The sequence below is a fragment of the Hippichthys cyanospilos genome, chromosome 1 (genome assembly GCF_059441005.1).
Source record: "Hippichthys cyanospilos isolate Australia breed blue-spotted pipefish chromosome 1, RoL_Hcya_1.0, whole genome shotgun sequence".
NCBI classification, from domain to species: domain Eukaryota; kingdom Metazoa; phylum Chordata; class Actinopteri; order Syngnathiformes; family Syngnathidae; genus Hippichthys; species Hippichthys cyanospilos.
This window is the reverse complement of record NC_142369.1, coordinates 15653649-15675064: the sequence shown is the minus strand read 5'-3', so window position 1 is coordinate 15675064 and position 21416 is coordinate 15653649. Positions and strand designations below refer to the sequence as shown.

Sequence of the window (21416 nt, the reverse complement as noted above, 5' to 3'; positions counted from 1 at the left end):
AAATCATTTTTTGTATTGTTTTTGCTTGATGAAAAAGGGTTATAGACACAGAAGACTAAATAACACACTTCTACTATTTATGAATGACCAACATTTATGAATTTTTGATGAGCAGCATTTTTTAAACTTCAATTCCAACGATGCTTAGCAACACACTACTTTCTTTCTCCACTTAATCTCATCCCCAAATTTTTGTCTATGAGACAGATTTGTTGGCTGAAACAGCACATTTCAGTCAGCATGGTTTGTTAATGTGTTGGGAGTTAGCAGCAACAGTAGTAGTAGAAAGACTAGACAAGTTGCTATGTTGCTGGGAACAACTTCAAAATAAAAGCATTCAAGTCCATATAGTATTTGGTTTAACCAAGGTTTGTTTTGAAGATGACCTTTTCATCGCATTTCTGGCGTGTTTTTGTGTTAATAAAGAGCATCAACAATTGTTGATACGATTGATTTGACATATTTTTCTGTTTGCTCATACAGCAGGCGTCCAGGACAAGAAATCCATTTTTGATCATTGTTTTAACCAAGGTAATCGAACTTCCTGTTATGTCCCGTGATTAGGAGTAACAGGAAAATTGGACACCCACATTTATTGGAGTCTCTCAGTTCCAAAAAATGGTTATTAACAAAACACGCATGCAATGCATGGGAATAAAAAACACAAACATCCAAAGTACAACAGAAACTCTCTCGTGTGAAGTAAAACAAAAGGAAACATAGGAAAAAGGATTCTATGTGAAGAAATCTCACTCGGGAGAAGTGAGCGGAGCCAAACAGGGAAATCATGCAAATTAGCAAAGATTACACAAATACACTCTGACTGAAAAAGTACCAAAGGACAAACAACAAAGGACAAGAACTCGGAATGGCAAAAGCAAAAAAGTCATGAGAAATACAGACACGGGAAAGCACAACCAGTGGTGTTGAATAATCCGGCATCATTCTCCTGTTCCGGCCGCACTTAAAAAGCCCTGATGAAAAATGGACGGTGTTTCTGCACCCTCTTCATCAAGATCTCCGCTACTGCAGACAAACACAGAACACAGTAAGGCGGAGACATGACAGTTCCAGCCCTTCTTCTTCAAATTCGAAAGCACAAAACAAGTACATTTTTTCAACACACCCTTATGAAAGATTTTGTTCATATTTGAATGCCATTTGCTGTAATCCTTGTTTTTATGTCTAAAGAAAGTGTTGGCTCTAGGTTCATCTTTGGAAATGATTAATAATGTATGTTATGATATAAATTAGTTTCAATCTATTAAACTTGCTTTCATTATTTTACATGCTTAAATTAGTTTTTTATTTTAATTGTGTTTAAAAAAAACACACTAAGTCTAATGCCTAGAGAATACTATTTAAATAGAAGTATTTCTATATTGTATACCGTATTTTTCGGACTATAAGTCGGAAAAAACATATATAAGTCGCACAGGAGTATAAGTCGCATTTTGGGAGGAAATGTAAATATAATGATAAAATATATGGCGCGTGTAGACGCAGTGGCCGCTCACTCGGCCGCTCCGCTAGCTCGGCTGCTCGCTCGGCAGCTCGCTTGGTCGCTAGCACGGCCGCTCCGCTCGCTCAGCTGATCGCACGGCCGCTCCACTCGCTCCGGGTCAGCTTGCTCTTCCGACAATGCGTTGTTTTGTTCGTCAAACAAGTGTTTGTCTGAAAGTTTTTCCAGTCAGTTTACGCCACAATACATGCACAGTCGACGGGTCTTCTTACACATCGGAAGATGCAAGATTTGCCAAGTTTTAAACACGGAACTGGAGAACTAGCTAAGGGAACTGGGGCTGCTACGCTGACCTGCTAATTCACCGGACTCACCTGCTACCCACTTTTAAACAACTCCTCCAACTCGGGAGGTAAACATTTCGCAACTTCCTCTTCGACGTCTCTTACATCAGACTCATCGGTGCCATTTTAGTTCAGCCCTTCTCAGTTGTTTTTATAAATTATCGGCATTGTTGAAATGATTAACACAGGCCTAGAGCGCCCTCTTGCGGTTTAGTGTGAAAATAACATGTGAAATAATGTGACAATGTGTTAATAATTTCACACAAAAGTCGCACCAGAGTATAAGTCGCACCCCCGGCCAAACTATGAAAAAAAAACTGCGACTTATAGTCCGAAAAATACGTTATTTATTGTATAGGTGTTTTGGTTTGAAACCCCTGCAGATGGAAGAGGATTGCTGTAAATGAATTTGCTTTTCCTGCAAATTCTCTGTTTCAAGATTCTTTTGTTTCAAGATTCTTTTTCACCTTCACATGCCCAGCTGTTTACACATGAGTTCACACGCTGGGAGACGAGCCCAAACATCGGTTTGGTCTTTCCAAGCTGCCACTGAGTACTTTTTCCTCCTATAAAAGCACTTTATTTCTTTTTTCAAGCCGTCTCACCGCTGCACTCCTGCGTAGCGTTAAAATGTCGGAAATGTGTCTAAATTGTGCTGCTTGTTGTGTAAGTCCTGCATAAGAACTCTCTTGAGCTGCGTTAAGAACTGCTGATTCGCTGTGTTTTTCACCTCGAACTTGGGCTGAGGAGAAGGCCGCCATGAATATTTGATTAATTTGTTTTCTACAGGTCAGGACCCTTAATCCAGCTGCTATCTTAATTGCCTGTTTAGGTAAGCCAAACAGTTTTTTTTTCTTCAAGAAAGACCAAAACTATGATTTATGGTAAGTGGCAGAAAACAACATGTGTTCATGACAGTTTAGTTAAAAAAGAGAAAAAGTACAAACACGGTAACTTCAGCGGTTCATTGACAGTATTCTAGTTCTCACCTAACTGTGGGAATAGCATAGATTCAGTTCTCAGTGACGGTGGGGACATACGTGTGAATAATCTGTCTCGGTACATTACATAATGACTCTGTACACTTGTCTTTGTAGTCATCGTTTTTTTCTACAATGCAAGTGTAGCTCATACTACCGGATAAAAATTCAATTTGTGTTTACATACTTAGCCACAACAGAAGATCCTTATGTGTTCTGCAATTAACCGGCCACTAGTCCGTGATATAGTTAAGTACACAATTGACCCAAATTAAGATGGGATGTGCCCCAGCTCCCCAAAACCCCTGAACAGCATCAGCATGCACAATGGATAGATGGAACTTACTGAATAAAAGATCTTCACTACATAATCATTACCCCTTTTCTCCCAAAAGGATTTCTGCCACTGTCACTCTTATAATGTACTGAATATCATCTTAGAGGATAAGTAGTTTGAATGTTTTGGCATGTCTATGTATCTAGTTTTAAAATATGCTGCTAAAGCACTATCTGCAGCCAGCTATGGCCAAGCGGGGCATTTCATCAAGAATTGACAGGATGGGTCTGGTGTTTCTAAGTCTATTTTAGAACCCCTAGGGTTCGATCGAACCCAGGGTAAGAACCACTGACCTGAACTTTTTAGGATTTTCATACTCATTACTATCCTCATTTTGGATGTCAAAAAGGTTTTCTTCTTCTTTTAGACACCCCCACCCTTTCAAGGATATTACAGGTCTCCATCCGCAGGCCTAACAAGGTCCATCTAAAAGAGTTAGGAGGTTTACCCCAAGTTTTCTACTAATTTACATTCTATTCCTGCGCTGTGTTTGCATCTGTATGTAAATCTATATTCTTTATTAACGTACCATACGACTGACATGGCGTTTAGAAAAAAATACAATATTAAGACTTCAAGTTTTCTCTTCCTGGAGAAGACTTGTAGTTTTGGAAATAATGTCTACTAAAAAGGCTGTTGTCAGGATCCAAACAGGAATATAATACCACCCTCTCTACCTGCACTAGTCTATTAAAATAGCCAAATAAGGACAACTCCACCCATGCACACAGATAGACTGCCTTTTGCACTAGTCTTTTTAAGTTAGTTTTATTTATTTATTTATCTTTAGATAAGACCTCTAATGAGTGCAGCTTTTACTGCCAGAGAAACAAAGCTGTAAACTCACCAGATTAGAAAGTCTTTCCATTTCCTACTGGAACTGACCATTGTGTATGCGTGCGTGTGTGTGTGTGTGTGTGTGTGTGTGTGTAGTACAAGGAGTTGCAGTCAATAATGGTATTCTGGTCACAGTTATTTTAAATCCATTCCACCGCAGAGAAAGCACATTTGACTAAGTCTGCCTGTATGGGACAATCCTCTTCATTTTGCAGAAACGTGATGTATTGCTTTTAGCTGCCGGTGTTCACTCTGACGGAATCCAGGCGACCAAAAAGAACATCTTCACATTTGTTACCGTTCCATTGGTGGTATTCCGCTGCAGGACAATTTATAAGGCAGTTTACATTTTGCAGAATGTTTGGTTTTGAAAGAGATTTACTTCCCGTGCTCCAGAGGAAGCCCTGTTTACTAATATTTACAAGTTAGCTTCAGCTCCATGCAACAGAGCTGCATCCGTTTTCCATGTGATACATTAGTGTGATTCCCAACCAATGCATACTTTATGAGGACTCCTCTCTGTATTATTGAGCCAACATTTTTGTGAATACTGTTGTAGACATGAAGAATTTAGACCGGGTCGGTAAAATAGTCTGGAAAACAAAGTGTCTTTTGGGTGAGACAAGGTTTAGACAAGGCTAACCAAACAGTCTAGTGGTCTGAGAAAGAGTGTGCAAAAAAATCGATTAAAGGAGTTTTTTTATGGCTAGTAAGTGGAGACTATTACAAAAAGGAGAGGCAAAGATAAAACAAAGATGTACGTCTGAGTTAAACTTACTGTCTGTCAAGGTCGTCTCACTCCAGCTTCACAGAGAATCCTCATGTATACGCGGTGAAAGGTTGTTTAAACACAGATGTGAGTGCAGGTGAGCCCTTATGTTTCTAAAATTTGACTGTTTAACATTGCCACGGTCTTTAAATCGCAATCAGACAGAAACGCTGGTGTTTGTGTGGCCCGTGTTACTTCCCTCCCTACGCAACTTGCTCTGTATGTTGACTTCAAAAGTCAAATTCTTCTTAAGCGCACATGAAAAGATTAAGTTGAAAGTGTTCTGCAAAGGATGCGCATCGCCAGCCCAGGCGAGCGAGCACTGTGAGAAAGTGCGGCTGTTGGGTGAGCGAGCAGCATCATTAGTTGGTGTTGAGATGAGAGTGGCCACAACAAGACTCATGGGGAAACGGAGCCATTACATGGCTTTAAAGAGCAGTTGTTTCCTCCGATGTGTTTTAACCCTCTTCTTGGAATGACCACGCAGTTGCCAGGAACTTCTGCAAACGTGTGCCTTTCCAGGGCTTTATTAGAAGACGTTTGTTTGAAAAAGAGCAAAAAATATTTTCATCTTTTTACGTTCGTTCATTCCTTTAATGTATACTGACCTTTGGTAGTAATGGGGGTATCCTGGCAATTAATGGAACAGATAATGAGCCCTGAACAATCACATATTCATAACATAACTATCGCAGAATGTAGAACGAACAGTCACTGATTATGGACGCAAAAATTCTGCCAGTCAATTAGGCTCTCATTGTATGTCACAGCACAAGTTTCCAGCAGTAGCGCAAGCTGCTAACTACGTGCTTTCATATGCAGTCAGACATTTCAAACCCAGGCAGAAAAAAAGTCCATCTATGCATTAAATGCGTAAATACCTGCAAATATCCAAACCGGGTGGGTTTCTATCACTAGGATAGGTGACATATGTCAAGAAGAATTATAGGCATGAAATTACTTTTATACTGTTTCTTTACCTAATTAAATGAAACAATAAATGATCCATCAAGTCACTTTGGTATACAATAACTAATCAAATAAGAAGGCCTCTGTCATCCATTCTTGTGGTTGATATGTATCAAAACAAACAGTGGAGTCGCAATAATGGTCAACACACTGTTTTTGTATCACAAAAGCTCTTTCTGTACGATTCAAAACTTAATAAATGTAAAAAAAAAAAGGCAATTGTCATTCTGTCTTTCAAAGCTGGAGTAGATCTTAAAGATTCTTTGCACATCTGTAGATTGAAGCAGAGATCATTGTCAATCAAATAATTTGCAATTGTTTCGAATCAGATATTGATTCTGAATCAGATTGTGGACCTAAACACAAGAATTGAATCAATCACATGCCATTCCTTGTAAATATTTAATAAAGCGCCAGAATTCAGCCTGTTTTCAATGGATCTCTTCAACCAACACATCTGACTCAAATCAGCGTCGTTATCAGTATTCTTCTGCAAAGCATGCTGATGAGCTAATCCTTGGAATCAGGTGTGTTAGTCGAAGGGACACAATGAAAACCGGCTGGATTGTGGCCACCCCTGATATAAAGCAATCCAACTACTGGTAGTCAGTGAACATACCTTCTTATACATTTTGATGGCCTGACTGTGGCTTCAGGTGTTCATAAGTCTGTAATATACTGCCGTCAGATGGCCAATAAGCACACTGTAGACGGAGCAGTCCATTGAATTATGTTTGTACCCAAAAATTTATTTATTTACATTATATTTAGCTGTCATTACAACATGTTTTCATCAAGTACAAAATTATAGAATGGCATCTGTAGTCGATCAACTCCAGGTTCCAAATATGTCTTACGTCTTTAAAGAGTCTCGACTTTTTTTCAAATAATGTAAGGGTTTAAAAAATGCCAGACATTTTAGTTTTCAAATAAATAATTAAATATCTAATAAGGTACTTGGTATTCAATGTCTAAAACTCTTGTAATATACCTTAAAACACATCTTTGGGATTGAATGAGTTAATGGCATCTTCGGTTATTTCAATAAGGAACGATGATTTGAGATTTTGAGTAACAAATTCAACTTTTATCTCAACGTATTCAGCCTTCCTCTGTTGTGTGGTGTGCAAATGGGCTTGTGATTTTGTGTTACCATGACAACTACTGAACTTGGTACAGACGCGCTTGTTTTAGACATCATTACAGCCATATGGTTGATAGCTTTACAAAATAGTCAGACCCAGAACAGGTGGAGCTAAATAGGCACTGATACTTGTTAGTGAATGCTTAGTCATGACACCTGTTATTTTGCACCCCCCCCCCCCCCCATTTTCTTTTATTTATTTATTTTTAGTTTTTGCACATTAATAAATGTCATACCGGTTCTTCTCACTGTGAATATTACACGAGCGACACCGTCATATATCCTTATATACATGGTTCTTGGTTGCTGTTGGTTCCGTATGAGTTTACATGTGAAAAAAGAGACAAGTCTTGTTCTCATTTCCAATCTTTATACGCAGCTAAGCTCAGTAGCAACTACACTTGGCAACTTTAGCATACAGATAAAACAGTCCATCAAACTTTGAGCAAAAAAAAAAAAGCCTCACTGCAAAATACCTCACTAGTCTTATTAATAAAACTCACAAACATCAGATTTAATTGGACAGTGAAAAATAGATAGCTTTCCTTCCGTTTTCAGTATATGTTTTCTTGTCTTGCCTTCACAAACTAGTCTCATCGAAAGGGATGACTTTCGCAGGCATTTGTAATGGGTAGAAAAAGGTCTACACACCCTTGTTCAAATGCCGGGATATTGAGATTGAAGATATGAGACCACCAAAAATAATATAATTTTTTTTAGCCCAATAACGTAACCTGTAAAATTTTAATTGTGTTTTTTAGAGGTGAAGTAAAAATAAAATAGTATGTGTGCACGCCACCTTATTACTTTTTTACTTGTTTTTCTGAGACTTTGATTCCAGTGAAACAAAATCTGAAATTTTGGGGCAAAATTTGAAAAGGTATATTTTAGACAAGGGGGTGCACAGTAGATCAATTCATGATGAACATCTTCACATTTTTATTATATTCCTGACAAATGGGCTGAAGTATGAGCAGAGGTTTGTCAGCAATGAATATTTTACTGGTTGCATAAGTAGATAGCAGTTAAAAAAGACTACGTGAAGTCAAATTTTAGCTGCAAAATTACACCATTTAAGGGGGAGTCTGTGGTCCTGCCCTTCTTATCATGAAAAGAATATCAGGGCACAATTTCTATCTGTTTTTCTTTAGGTGGAGCTGAGGCTTTAGATGAGGTGTAAGGATGTATTACAAAGTTGCATGTAACAAAATGTTTAAATCCCTGCCTAAAAAAACACTGGACATCCAATAAATATTTGGGGTTCATCAAAGACGATTGAGTGAGTGGCTCGTGGTCTCGTAAATTGCAGAAAAGTTTTGATTTGATGTATCTTGGAGTGTTTTTTGCAAAATATCACAAACCCTGGCATTGGAGCAGGGGTGTGTAGGCTTTTATATCCACTGTAAACACGGTGTTGATTGTCTTGATGAACACATGAAATCACTCACACATCGGGTTGTAGCTTTCTATGCAGACAATTCATTTAATCTCATTTCTGTGTACATTCTTTGTCATCATTCCTTATATAGACACATTTAAACGCAGATAATAAAGGCCTTACAGAGGTAACAAATCCATTTCAAAGTCAACACGGTCATCAGAGTACAACGGTACTGCGGATATCATTTTGGCTGACAGAAAGAAAGCAAGGTGTTCTTTTGCCTTTTTTTCATTAAATACATATAGAGACAGATATTCATGTGTGCAAGTGGTTGCATGGAGTACTGCCAAGGTGGTCAACAGCAACATCTCAAATGAGCAAAGAACCATAAACAATGTTTGATCGTCTCCCATCAAACTGCACTGGGTCACCCAAAATGAGCGTATTTTTTTTCTTTTTTCTTTTTTTTTTTTTTTTTAATGACCACAGATACTACACCAACACTGAGAATACTGAGTAGGTTTTACAAATTACAGTTTACAATAAACACTCTGTAATCATCAACTATCCCTGGGCCCCCTCCATTCAACAACCCAAAGACAATAAAAACAAGACCGGTAGCTGAAATGTGTTTCTCTCTAAGCCTTCTCATTGATGGTTTTCTTTTTGTCAGTCATGGCTCCCGCTTTGCTGAGAAGTCTTTGTGGGAGGGAGATGGCCCTCATGTCAGCGAGGGTCCTTTTGTAAAGCCATGTGTCCCATCCATGTGGTCCGTAGTAGGATAACACCAAATGAAAGTCAAGCATTTCAACTTCACCCCTCCATTTATTTATTCATATAATTATGTATTTTTTTCATTCTGCCATTAAAAAGTTCTTTTTTTTTCATGTCAAATGTTCAGCGACGCCGCCTCCTTAATATCAGTCTGAGAAATAACACCTTCTGCTTTTGGGATCAGCTTGTGGGAGGGTGACCTCTTTTCCCCCTTCTGGCACTTCTATAAGGCATGTTGAGCCCGGAGCAGAGCCAAAGCCAGGCCGGGAAGCAGAGCCCAGACGTTGGCACGCACACAGGCGCAGTGATCCCCTGGCAGGCCCTGAGGTTTGCCGGGCCCGCCGTCTCTCGGTTCGGGATACTGAGCACATGGAGGGACACACACACACACACACACACAAGCACGTACACAGAGGGAGAGTTAGTTCGACGTGTAAAGGTTAGACGTGACTCACACATTCAGTTTCATGTTGTGGCATTTGATTTGGGGCGGGGGTGACACCGGGTCGCCGTCCGAGCAGAAGAAGGAAAATGATGAGTCAGACGGCCCGAATCTCGCTTTGGCACGGATGTGAAATCTTCGCCGGAGCAAATGTGTTAATGCGTGTGTATTAGTAGCCCGAGCTGCTTTGTGTGTCGCCTCTTTCGGGTCTGGCCGACCCATTTTGTTTTCAAGCTATCATTACAGAGTTTATTTACAAGAAAAACATACTATCAAGTCAAGCTTGGGAAGCTAGCCGCGCCCAGGGGATTCGCTTCAATATTTCATTAAGCACAAATTTCAATGGGAAGAGGTCAGAACAACACAGTTCAAAGGCAATTCGTCGTATGTGGTTCTAGGAGAAAAAAAACACACACACACAATGCGGACAACATTCTGCATAGTGTGCAAAATGAGAGAAATGTGCCACACTGGTCTCATTATAACAAAGAGCAATGGGACCGCATCAGTCCAGATATTAAAATGTGTGGCCTCTAGAGTTGCAATATTATTGCTACACACAACAATTGCTTTATTATGTTTTCTTTCCTGGAACAATTGTTGGCATTTGGAGAAGTTTCCAATTCTCTTGACTTCTCTTAGCACAAAAGCCTAACAGTTTGCCTCCAAGTTAAAATAGTCACGCTCAATTTACAGGAAGCTTCATTTTCAGTGCATCGCAGCAATACAGAAACGCATCACAAGGAACATAGGAAACATTTTGTACTTCGGCGTCCCTCAACTCATCTACTCCAATATAACCTTTGCAGAAACTGTGCTTTATGCCATTTTCCTGTGCATCAAGGAAAAAAAAAGACGTTATCTCCCCACAACTCAAATTGAATGAGTATAAATGATGAGGAAAGTCTAGTTGAACTGTTATAACAGGGAAAGACATTTGTTCTCTTCTCGAAAAGATAGAAAACCAGCTTCACAAATAAAGGGTTAACCAAAAAGACTTCCAAAAATGAAGAAGGTAGCAAAAAAAAAAAAAAGCCCTGGGTAGCTTTGACAATGCACCAGGCACATCTGCAACTAAAAGCCAATTAATTAGCAGGGGCAGCGATGTGTGGCAGCAGCCTGTTGACATGAGTCCAGATCTGTGGCTGCAGCCAATAGCCACACATGCACCAAGGCCTTTGAGAAGGCGTCAACACACCCACACGTTTAGACACCGTGACGGAGCAGACAATGTCCAAAACACGCACTTGTTTACTCGCGTTCTCGCACCAACACGCATACAGGCACGGCTTGCCAACTTTTGCCAGGCTATAAATTGTTGACAAAAGCATGCCCTCTTATCAAACATGTTTGTGCACATGTAGATCTTATTGATCGCCGCGCTGGCACTGCAGAAATGCTCGAAGTTGCATCTGTTCAAGATTGGTTGAATTCAACTGAGCTGAAAGTCAGTGCTACAGTGAAAGTAAAACGTCAACACACCCCTTGTCAAATGCCAGGTTTTTGTGATTTATGTACTGTGCGTGTACCCCAAGATACAAAAGTTTTTCAAAAAACATATAGCCAAAGAATTTTTAAGCGATACATAACTGTACATGCGCTTTGTTTCCTTGAGCCAAATTAATTTTAAAAGTAATATCCATGACAAAACTTTCTGGTCACCACTACGCCATTTGGCAACGAGGCAAACCGTGTTTTAATCAACACATAGATATTAAATCAAACTTAACATTGTGATCATTTGACACACACAAATGTGGCAAAAAAAAAAAAAAAAAAAGCAAACTTTGACGTGTTAAATTTTCTCAGATTTGAAAGTGTTCAAATCTCAGATGATGTCCTTACCTGCAATCGGAATTTACTATACAGTGGTCATTTTACACTCCTGAGCGTTATATTGGTAAGATATTGGTTGCTATGCTTTATTTGAAGGATGAATGTGGCAAAAAAGCGTTTTTCTGCAATTTAGAGGTACTGCATATCTTATATAATATGTAATTTATTATTGAATTATATTTATTTCTAAAATTATATTTGCATAGAATTTGATATCAATGTCTCAATTTTATTTTTTGCAGATAATCGGTTTTGTGAAAATTACATTTTGTGTATATATATATATATATATATATATATATATATATATATATATATATATATATATATATATGCGTGTGTACTGACCAAACGAAGCATTTTACCAAACTGCAGTCTAATCTAGTCTAAGCATTTTAATTATTCAGCCTTAATTTTAAAATAATAAAGTGTTTTATTTTTCAATAGCAAACAGCCCCTTTAACTATGTTCCTTCATCAAAAATCCTGGGAATATGAGTGCATTACTACTCGTAATGTCTACCCCTGAGACTTTCAAAGCTCGCAGGACTGAGCTTTCCGCCCACATGTTTACTCACTGAGCATGGGATAAAGCCCATAGTCAGAAGTGGAAGTGACGTGTGGAATAATTATGCATCTAAATGAGCTGTTGAGCGCTCAGTATGACTGACCTGAGCGGGTTGAGTCACACACACTTTCTGCACTTCTCACTGACTGCACCTCATATAAGTTATTATTTGCCTTGCTCTTCATACATTTAATCATGCTTCAATCCATAAATGTATACATTCTTCCAGCAATATGTGCTGCACACACACACACACACACACGCACACACACACACACACACACACACGCACGCACGCACACACTCATGTATTGATCTACACCCTCAGCCTGGCATCTGCTTGTGCAGGACAGTGAAAAATTCTCACGCTACCACTGTTTACTGTTTTATTTTTTTTTGACGTATTAAATAGTAAGATGCAGCTTTCAGGATTACACACACACAAACACACACACACAATCCAAATTACAGATCGATGATTGATGCTTTTATATTTGACTCGGTATTTCCTTCATGGTAATTACTGGAGAAATTGCAACCACGTTATCATGATAAATCTAAAATATGATAAATACTCATTTTTGTCCATGAGTCTGATTTATTCAGACTAAATATGAGTTTACCAATTCCCCTTCACACAATGCATTGGGACATGTTGAAGTTATGTTAAAATTAAATTATGCGTATGTTGATATTTAACAATTTGTCACCAGTCAAAAATGTTGTTAGAGAGGTGCTGAGCAGATGTGGGCATACTTATTGCCCCCCAGCTCGGATCCTGTACAAGTTTACCCTCGTTAACAAGAGGATAGCCTCCCTCTGTCTTCAATCAAGGTCCTGACTGTCTTTGGTGAATACGTACCAAACATCAGTTAAAAGCACCCACCCTTTTTGGATTCCACGAAGGGTGTGCCCCATCAAGGTACTCCCTCGTTCTGCTGAGGGACTTCAATGCTCACATGGGCAATAACAGTGCGACCTGGAGGAGTGTGATTAGGTGAATGGCCCTTTCGATCGGCCCCCGAGTGGACTTCTGTGATAGTCATGGACTGTCCTTAACAAACAACATGTTGTAACAGAAGGGTGTTCATTTGTGCACTTGGGAACAGGACACCCTAGGCTGCAGTTCGTGTCATCAGATTTGCGGCCGCATGTTTTGGAGACCCAGATGGGGAGACCCGGATGAAGAAAGGGACGTAGGAAGAAAGGGACAGAGCTGTCAACTGATCACCACCTGGTGGTGTGTTGGCTCCAATGGTGTGGGAGGATACCGGTCCTACCTGGCATACTCAAACGTATTGTGAGTGTCTGCTGGGATCATCTAGCCCTGGGCCCTTGCCAGAAAGAGTTTCAATTCATTCCCTGGGCAGAGTTTTTCCCATGTCCTGAGGGAGGCAGGGGACATTGAGTCCAAGAAGACCATGTTCCGCACCTCCATTGTTGAGGTGGCTGATCATGATTGTGGCCATAAGGTGGTCGGTGCCTGTCGTGGTGGCAATCCTTGAACCTGCTGGTGGACACCAACTGGAAGGGTTGCCATCAGGCTGAAAGAGGAATGCTATCAGGCCAATTTTTGGCCTGTGGGACTCTGGAGGCAGCTGACAGATGCCGCCTGCCCAAACGGCAGTCGCCAAGGCAAAAACTCAGGTGTGGGCGGAGATCAGAGAGGCCATGGAAAACGACTTCAAGACAGCTTTGAGGAAATTCTGATCCACCATCTGGCATATCATGAGGAGGAAGTGGTGCGTCATAAACACTTTATAGTGGATATGGCGTGCTGCTGACCTTAACTCGGGACAGCGTGAGTCGTAAGGAGAATATTTCGAAAACCTCAATTCCACCTACAGGTCTTCCTGTGAGAAAGCACCATTTGGAAACTCCAAGGTGGGCTCTCCTATTTCAGTGGTTGAAGTCCCCGAGATGGCTAAAATACTCTTCTGTGCCAGGGCCCCTGTTGTGGATGAAACTGTCCAGGGTTCCTCAAGGCTATAAATGTTGTGGAGCAGTCCTAGTTGACACGTCTCTACAACATCACATGAACTTTGGGGATTGTGCCTCTGGATTGGCATACTTTTAAGAGAGAGGACCGGAAGTTTTTTTCAAATTATAGAGAGATCACACTTCTTAGCCAACCTGGTAAGGTCTTTTCAGGAGTGCTGGAGAGGAATAAGTTGAAGCACGGATACAGGATAGGCAGTGTGGTTTCTGTTCCAACCGTAGACGAAAGACATTACTTATGTGGTAGTGATAAACTATGGTCTGACTTTTGGTACAATTTGGCATTGTCTTGCGGTTGTGGGAGCAAAGCCCTGCTGTTAACCCAAGACCTCTGAATACAAACTGTTTGAGTAAAATTTCAGGAGCGGGTCACCACGCGTATACTCACAATTTCCTGAGCACCTGTCAGTTATTTTGTGAGAAGACCATGGCCGCCGGAGAAGCCGCCTCCTTCATCTGACCTGGCTCTGTGATTTTACCGCTTTCCCATGTTCAAGAGGGTCATCAAGCGGACCCGTTTTGAAGACAGCTTGTATAAAAAAAGGGTGTGAAGAACAAGCTGTTGACGATCAAGGATGGATCTTTCCTGGAGTCCACAAAGGCTGACAAAAGGGTGGGAAAGTGTGTTGTACCCCAGAGTCATTAGCTCAAAGGGGAGATCTTGCCATTTGGATTCCAAATAAAATAACAGCTGTCTTTACTTTACTGTCTTTAACTTTACTGATGCAGCTTGTACTTTTATGACTGTGAAGAAAAAGGTGGAACGGTTGATCTCACAAAATTAGACCAGGTAGTCACAGCTGATTAAAAATGGATGATCATATCAGGTAATTGTTGGTGCAGTTCCCTGTTCTAATGAACGCTATTCTAGTTGGACAATGTTGGTGAATCATCTTTGTAAAAAAAACATATCAAATGGCAGCATCGGACGTTTGCACAGTAACGCACATTCACCCAACCAAGCATCCACACATGCATACAGCTCACTAGCCGTTCATCCATGCATGCGTCTGTTCCCATGTGGTCGCCATTCTTACCATTCTCTGCCAACAGCAGTCAAACAACGTTCTCCCAATTTATCTGTCATCCGAGTCTGACAAGTTTTAATTGGCAGGCAAGGCCGCCCAAAGTGTCCCTGTAGCTCACTCACTAATTATAGACTTCCTGCTTGAGTAATCACATGTCTTATTGTTTCCTAATTACCATTTTTACAATAAATTAAATGCCGCGCCGATGTTAGACAGGCACAGATCGGTGCATCAATACTGTCATATACGCTCAGTAGAAAACAAAGCTACCCCCCATTCTCATAAACCCCACTTCCACCCATCCAATACACATTTTTCATCATCGCACCTCATTATTATTATTTATTCCTGTAGAAATGTAGCTCAGGTTAAAATGTCTTCACAACTATGTGGGGGTGTAGAGTGTGAAGCAAATACAATTCCGCGTGATTTGATGAATGTCAAAGCCCTTGGAAGAACTCAAAATAGATAATATTAATGACCATTCATTTGGGGTGCGAAATGGCATTCATAAACATTCCACTGCGCGCTGAAAGGATTTGACTCTTACAACCACACAAAAATAAAATGAACGTCACAATCAGCAGCAGCGCAATACTCTAGCACAGCTAAGTCTAATTTCACCAAGATTTGTAAGCAGGTCTACGGCAAAGGTGAGAAAATGTCATTAGTCTTTAAGTCGAGGCTGCACGGGAGGGGGAAAAAAAGGGAAAATGTCACCTAGCCGAGAGCATAGCGTGAAATATTTCTTCCCTCCACCAGAGACGGAGGGGGAGTTTTTGGCAGTACGTTTCTGTCATTGCTGTCACACTTTATTTGAACGGAAACTGATGCGACGTTCTATTAAAAGACAAACATTTGTGCGCTTTTTCCGCACCAGACGTTGAACCCAGTTCCAGTCGACTTGACTGCCGTGTTCCGAGGAGACGGTATTCAGTGGAGAAAGAGGCCCTGGGCCAGTATTTGAGAAGCTCTAATCCAGATTAAAACCCCCACCTTCCATTTCTTTTCACCGTTCCATTCTGTGCGGGAGAAATATATGATTTCAACAGATGTCATCAGCTTGGGTGTAGCACAAGCTGTCTTATCATGAAACGTGGGATCTGATGTGCCAATTGCTTTAAGAGGCATAAAGATTGAATTTGATGTGAATTTGGACGTCGTGGCGCGCGCGGCTTTACCACCGCAAAAATCCTCCTTTCATGGTTGCCGAGTTGAAGGGTGATTTTGTGGTTCTTCAAGTAATAGGCCTATTTCGACAAATGTATGCAAAGACTATTGGGATGTACCCGCCGATATGCGCCCGCCGAGACCAACCTTTCTTTCACCCGCGGATAAACTTCGCACAATACATATTGCATATAAATGTGACGCTAACTCACTTAGCGGTGCGTTCATAAGAATGCGTTACCTTCACAATGGTCACAAAGGGAGCCTCTGTTGTTCCCGCCAACCGATCTGAACCCATCTTCACCGTGGCCGAGGGGTCGGGGACAGACGCGTTCTTGCTCGCCATGTAATCCAGACCATAGCCAAAGGCCTGAATGGCATTTCCTATAAGATATACAGATGCACAGTTTACGACTGAAGAAGCCAGTTAACGCACGAGCCAACGGCTCTGTCGCCTGCCCAATCTTTGGCAAGCGCAGTGATGAGGGAGGCGTGTGTCTGGGGAGCGACGGCGACTATGGCGAGCCAAAACGTTTTAATTCGTCAGTGGGATTAAGAGTCGTATGCCAAACTAATCAAAAACAATCTGAGATTTGTGTTTTAAAATCTGTCACCGGGGAGGCCGCTCAGGATTTTCCTCTCGCAGAATAGCAGCGCTGGCCCGTGTTCAATAATCAAAGATGCGCCCTCCTTATGTAAGTGTTCATGTAGTCAGTTTAACTTTCTGCAAAGAAAATCCTCAGGGATTCAATTGACATGCTCATCAAATCTTTGGTTCGTGTCCTCCGCTCAATAAGGAAGCCTTAATGCTGCTCATTCGATGGCAAACGGACACAATTGCAGCAACGCGCCCACACTTTGAGATGATGAACCCCAATTTGTTTGACGATCAATGCGCGCAGCAAGAAATGGGATCTTTTTAAAACAAGCCAATCAGCCGGCTCTAACGGGGCAGCATTAGCCTGTGAATACATATGAGGCGCTTCTTCGCCTTCAATGCATTTTGTTGTGTCTAAGCACATGTGCGAGCCTCTGCAAAAATGTGATAAACCCCTGTTCAGTCAGCTTTTCAGACACGTGGCAAAATAGCGGCGGCGTACCTTTGCGCTTCTCAGCCGTTTAAAACGCGACGCCTGTGTCTCTTTGCTCACCCAAGAGGAGAGGAGGCACATAATTGCTTGGCAACCACCTCCATTATAAGGTCAGCATGCAAAGATGACTTTGAATAAATTTTTTACCACTGATCAAATTCAAAACAGCGGTGAAATGATGCCACGTGTCTAATCCTGCTGGACTTAAACAATTAATTTTTGGTGTTTACAACTACGCAATACTGTGAAGTTGCATACTTGCATACATGTATTCATGCAGTGAACACAACATTAAGATTGTTAAAAGATGTATAATAAGAGTTGTATCACACACACACAAAAGCATGCCCGTATGACGATTATAAGATTATAATGCTCACATTTCAAAGAAAAAGATGTAAAAGTATTCATTTATTTTATTTTTTATTGTGCTGGCAGAACAGATAGATATTATAACATATTTAGCGACATGCAGCTAAATAAGAAGACCAAAATACTTAGAGCACGTAATATGCTGCTGTTGATTTGTAAGCAGTGACCAACAAGCATATTAATAATACATATTTACAATAATTTACTACACTCTGTTTATGCAAATACTACCAACTTGAATTAGGACATCCCTGACACAACAAATGAACAAGAGCAGTATTATCTTTGTAATGGTGTATGTATATTATTATTGTGTATGTGTGGTGTGTGAGTGGGGGGGGTACAGTGTGAAGGTGCACCTAATGAATTATCCAATGATATTAACCTTGAAATGTACTGGAGGTAAACATGCGGCGCTGTGGTGATAGCCGAGTGCACATTTCAAGTTAAAATAAATATTAGTCATTGTTTGATGTTACGTGTTATATTCTATTTCTGTTCATTGTGATGTTATATTGTCCCTAACTTTATTGATCCAATAGCATTGTTACACCTAGAGGTGTTGTGAAAGGGCTACAGTATATATAAATACAGATGTATTGTATAAAGGGACTGCATGGTGGGAGACTGGTTAGCACTACACTCTACATTTGACTATAACGTGATGAGCCTCCTGAAATATTATATCATAAAACAACGTCTTAATTTATATATACTTTTTAATCAAATTGAACTGAGATATAGGTCAGGGGACTGTAGTCACACGGTTGTGGTTCCAAAGCAGTTTTGAAAGCATGCGTGTGTCACATACACAGTCATCATCCATAAAGGAATATGGGCTATGCGAACGCACACCATTGGTGTCATGCACAAACCAGCCAGTTTACTTCTAACTTGCAAACTTTCAACTCGGCTTGTGCTGCCCATGCCCTGATTCCTAATGCAATTGAGGGTTAATGCCAAGATCGACCAGGACTCGGCTGGTCCCGTCCCACCATGGCACACAGCAACGCAACCGCCACTTAACGCTCCAATGACCAAAAGAGAGAAAACTCCAACCAGGTGCACATTTAGCTGCACAGTGCACCGAACCTTCGCCCGAGCACCAAAACGGATCCCTCAATTCGTACTTGTTGCAAGATTTTTTGGGGTGGTGAGCCATGAGATTTTATTTTTTTCATGTAAGATGGTTGCCTTGGCCCAATACAGTTTGGGAAACGCTGCCGTGGAAAAGCCACTCAAGTCAGACGTCCAACCAATTGGCTACAGGTACTTAACATGCAAACTGTACGCCTCCTAAAAGTACTTCTAAATAGTTGAAGGTAGACAATTATAGTACGTTGTGATTCTGAGTAACTACCGTATTTAACATTCAACATGAATGGATGTGGTATAAACGCAGTACTTGATTTATACTCCATTCTTGAAGTGGAGTTGCTATAGCAAACACAGCATTGTATGCCCTCACTTCCCCGGTGCGCTGAAGTTTATCGCCAGTTCCCCTTGACTGCAGAGGGGGAGATGCTGCATTTTCGGAGTTATTTTTCAAGACGCCTCCTCAGCTCCGAGCCTCATCCCTCATCGTGCACATTCAGCTAAAAGGGAACCCCTGCAATCTATTGAAATGGTCTGAAAGCATTTATCCACCCGGTGAAACATGTTAAAGGTGTCGTGTAGCACTGAGCGCCGCCATATCGAGAAAGGAATTTCTGTCTGTGACTTAAAGTGAAGCAAGGATGTTTGAGCGGGCCGTCTTGTTGAGCTACAGCCGCTGTCTTCTTGCGCATGAGATGTACAGAAGATATGTATTATTTAATTCTGTGCCGGATTTTTATGACACTTTTCTCCCGTAAGCGATAAGCCTGAGATTGCTGGTGAAAATGACATGCAAATGGTTTCTTTTGTGTTAAGGTCTGGGCAGATGTGGCCCGAAGGAACGATGAGCGGAGAAAAGAAATGACTTCTTTCTGACAAACTTAATTCACTAATTCCAACTTAATCAGCTGGCAAAAAGATGTCTGTTGAAGTTGAATGAAAGTGTAGAGCTGGCAAATTTGATTACGACATGACGTTCCATTAATCCTTTTATTTTTTTTTCACTTAGCTTTTACGCATACTCTATTTTCTCAAATAGCGGTCTATGATGAATGCTATGCACCGCCGAGTCCTAAGATGCATATTCTCCTTAAATAAATAAATGCAATGTCCCAACAGATGCCTTTACAATGATTGATAAACAGAAGCATGGTGGATAAGTAGTTATCACAGCTGCCTCTCAATTCTAATCTTCTTAGTTTGAATCTTCTAGGAGGAGTTGGCATTTTCAGAAGCATTCCGATTCCCCACAATGCTTTGCTGCATTTGAATTTAACATTTGTGACTGTATTGATAAATGTGTTATTTTATGAGGGCAGGAAGTTATATTTTACAGGGGTGTTGTTCTATCTATGTATATTACTGGCACTTTAGATATTAATTTGGGAATTGATCATAAATAGGAATTTATTTGTGTGGTATAATAATACTATACATATGACAATAAAATCTTTTGAACCTTGAATATTAAACTAGACTCCTACTAACCAGTGGTGAGCCGGCAAAGCCTTCTCTGTTGGCCTAATATAACCTGACATTATGATAACTATAATAAACTATAATAATTATAATAATTATAGTAAATTTGAATTTCATTTTAAATATATTTAAATATATATTTAAATATATTTTAAATATATTTTACTAAATATATATATTTTATATTTTCTTTTCGTGTCATATTATATCCATATGGTTGCACTCCTACAAGTGCTGCCGTTTTAGTGTAGAGTTTTTAGCCAATTAGAATTCAGCTAACGTGCATCGCCAGGCAGACTTCATTGAAGGCTTCTGTGCAGTGCGCCATGAAATATTGTGTACGGGCCCATATTTTTGTTAGACAGCTGCAATAGCCAATCGAGTCATAAGATAGCCATATAGAGGGCTCACATAAAACCTGACATAACTGGACGCTCACTGCAGGAAGGCGGTGGTATATTGGTCCACCATGTTTAACGATGGAAGTGGTTAAATAACGTTATTTAAAAAAAAGAAAAACATGTTGCTCAACCAGCTAGCATTAGCATACATCGAAGCCACACTTGCGAATGCTATTTTTTCTTAAACCCACAATGACTGAAGAAGAGCAAAATGGAATTTGGATGGACGCGACTTATAGCATTGGCCTCCTTGTCAATACAAAAGGACTTATTATTGGAAATGAAACGCCAAGACAAACTCTATGAGCAAGTCATGAAAGTCTTTCTGAGGAAAAAAAAAAGAATGGATTTTGTACTGAAATAACTTGGGCGAGTTCATATGTTTTTGTCATTTCATGCCATTCATATTCAATTGTCATGTTTGTTTGGCTTTTGTTCTTGTGGGGTTTTGTTCATGTTTCTGTTCCACTCGTGTCTGCCTTTATTGTCTGCATTCTTGTTAGTTTGATTTGGTCCATCCGTCTGGTGATACTTTGTCCATCCAGTTTTGCTCCTGATCGGTCCTGCCTCATTTCCTTGTTAAAACTTCCCTTTTGAGCCACATATTTCTCAGTTTTCCTGCATTGTTTGGGTCCCATTCCTTCCTCCTCTCAACTCAACTCACCATGCACAGACGTGACACTTATATTAAATTGCCATTTGCAATTTAGCGGACAATCTTGTTAAAGCTTGCCTGCTCTTGTTGGACTTCATAAAACTTGGTGGACAAATAATTTGAAATTATTATGACTTATTCTAAGTTTTGGCACACATAATGATAAGTTTTAATTGCTGATGCCGCTTTATTGATGTTGCAATGCTCTGAAGAAAAGCCTGTGTACGTGCGTACGGGTGCACATGAGGGGTCCACTCATTGAAAGCCTAAGTGTGAAATGCACGG

General features: G+C 40.4%; 1 protein-coding gene across 2 annotated transcripts in view; it reads right to left on the bottom strand.

Moving 5' to 3' along the window:
* Positions 1 to 351: 351 nt before the first annotated feature.
* LOC148429418 (GDNF family receptor alpha-2-like) overlaps positions 352 to 21416 on the bottom strand; it is an 80823-nt gene continuing 59758 nt past the window's right edge. The window contains exons 7-8 of one of the 2 annotated variants that reach the window (XM_088430668.1): positions 16280 to 16422; positions 352 to 1026 (exon numbers count right to left, since the gene is read on the bottom strand). In XM_088430668.1, coding sequence (XP_088286794.1) covers positions 1024 to 1026; positions 16280 to 16422 — 146 coding nt within the window. In that variant the 3' untranslated portion in view covers positions 352 to 1023. Of the gene's footprint in view, positions 1027 to 8298; positions 9359 to 16279; positions 16423 to 21416 lie in introns of those variants that run through there. The other variant, XM_088430658.1, reaches the window with a different exon arrangement.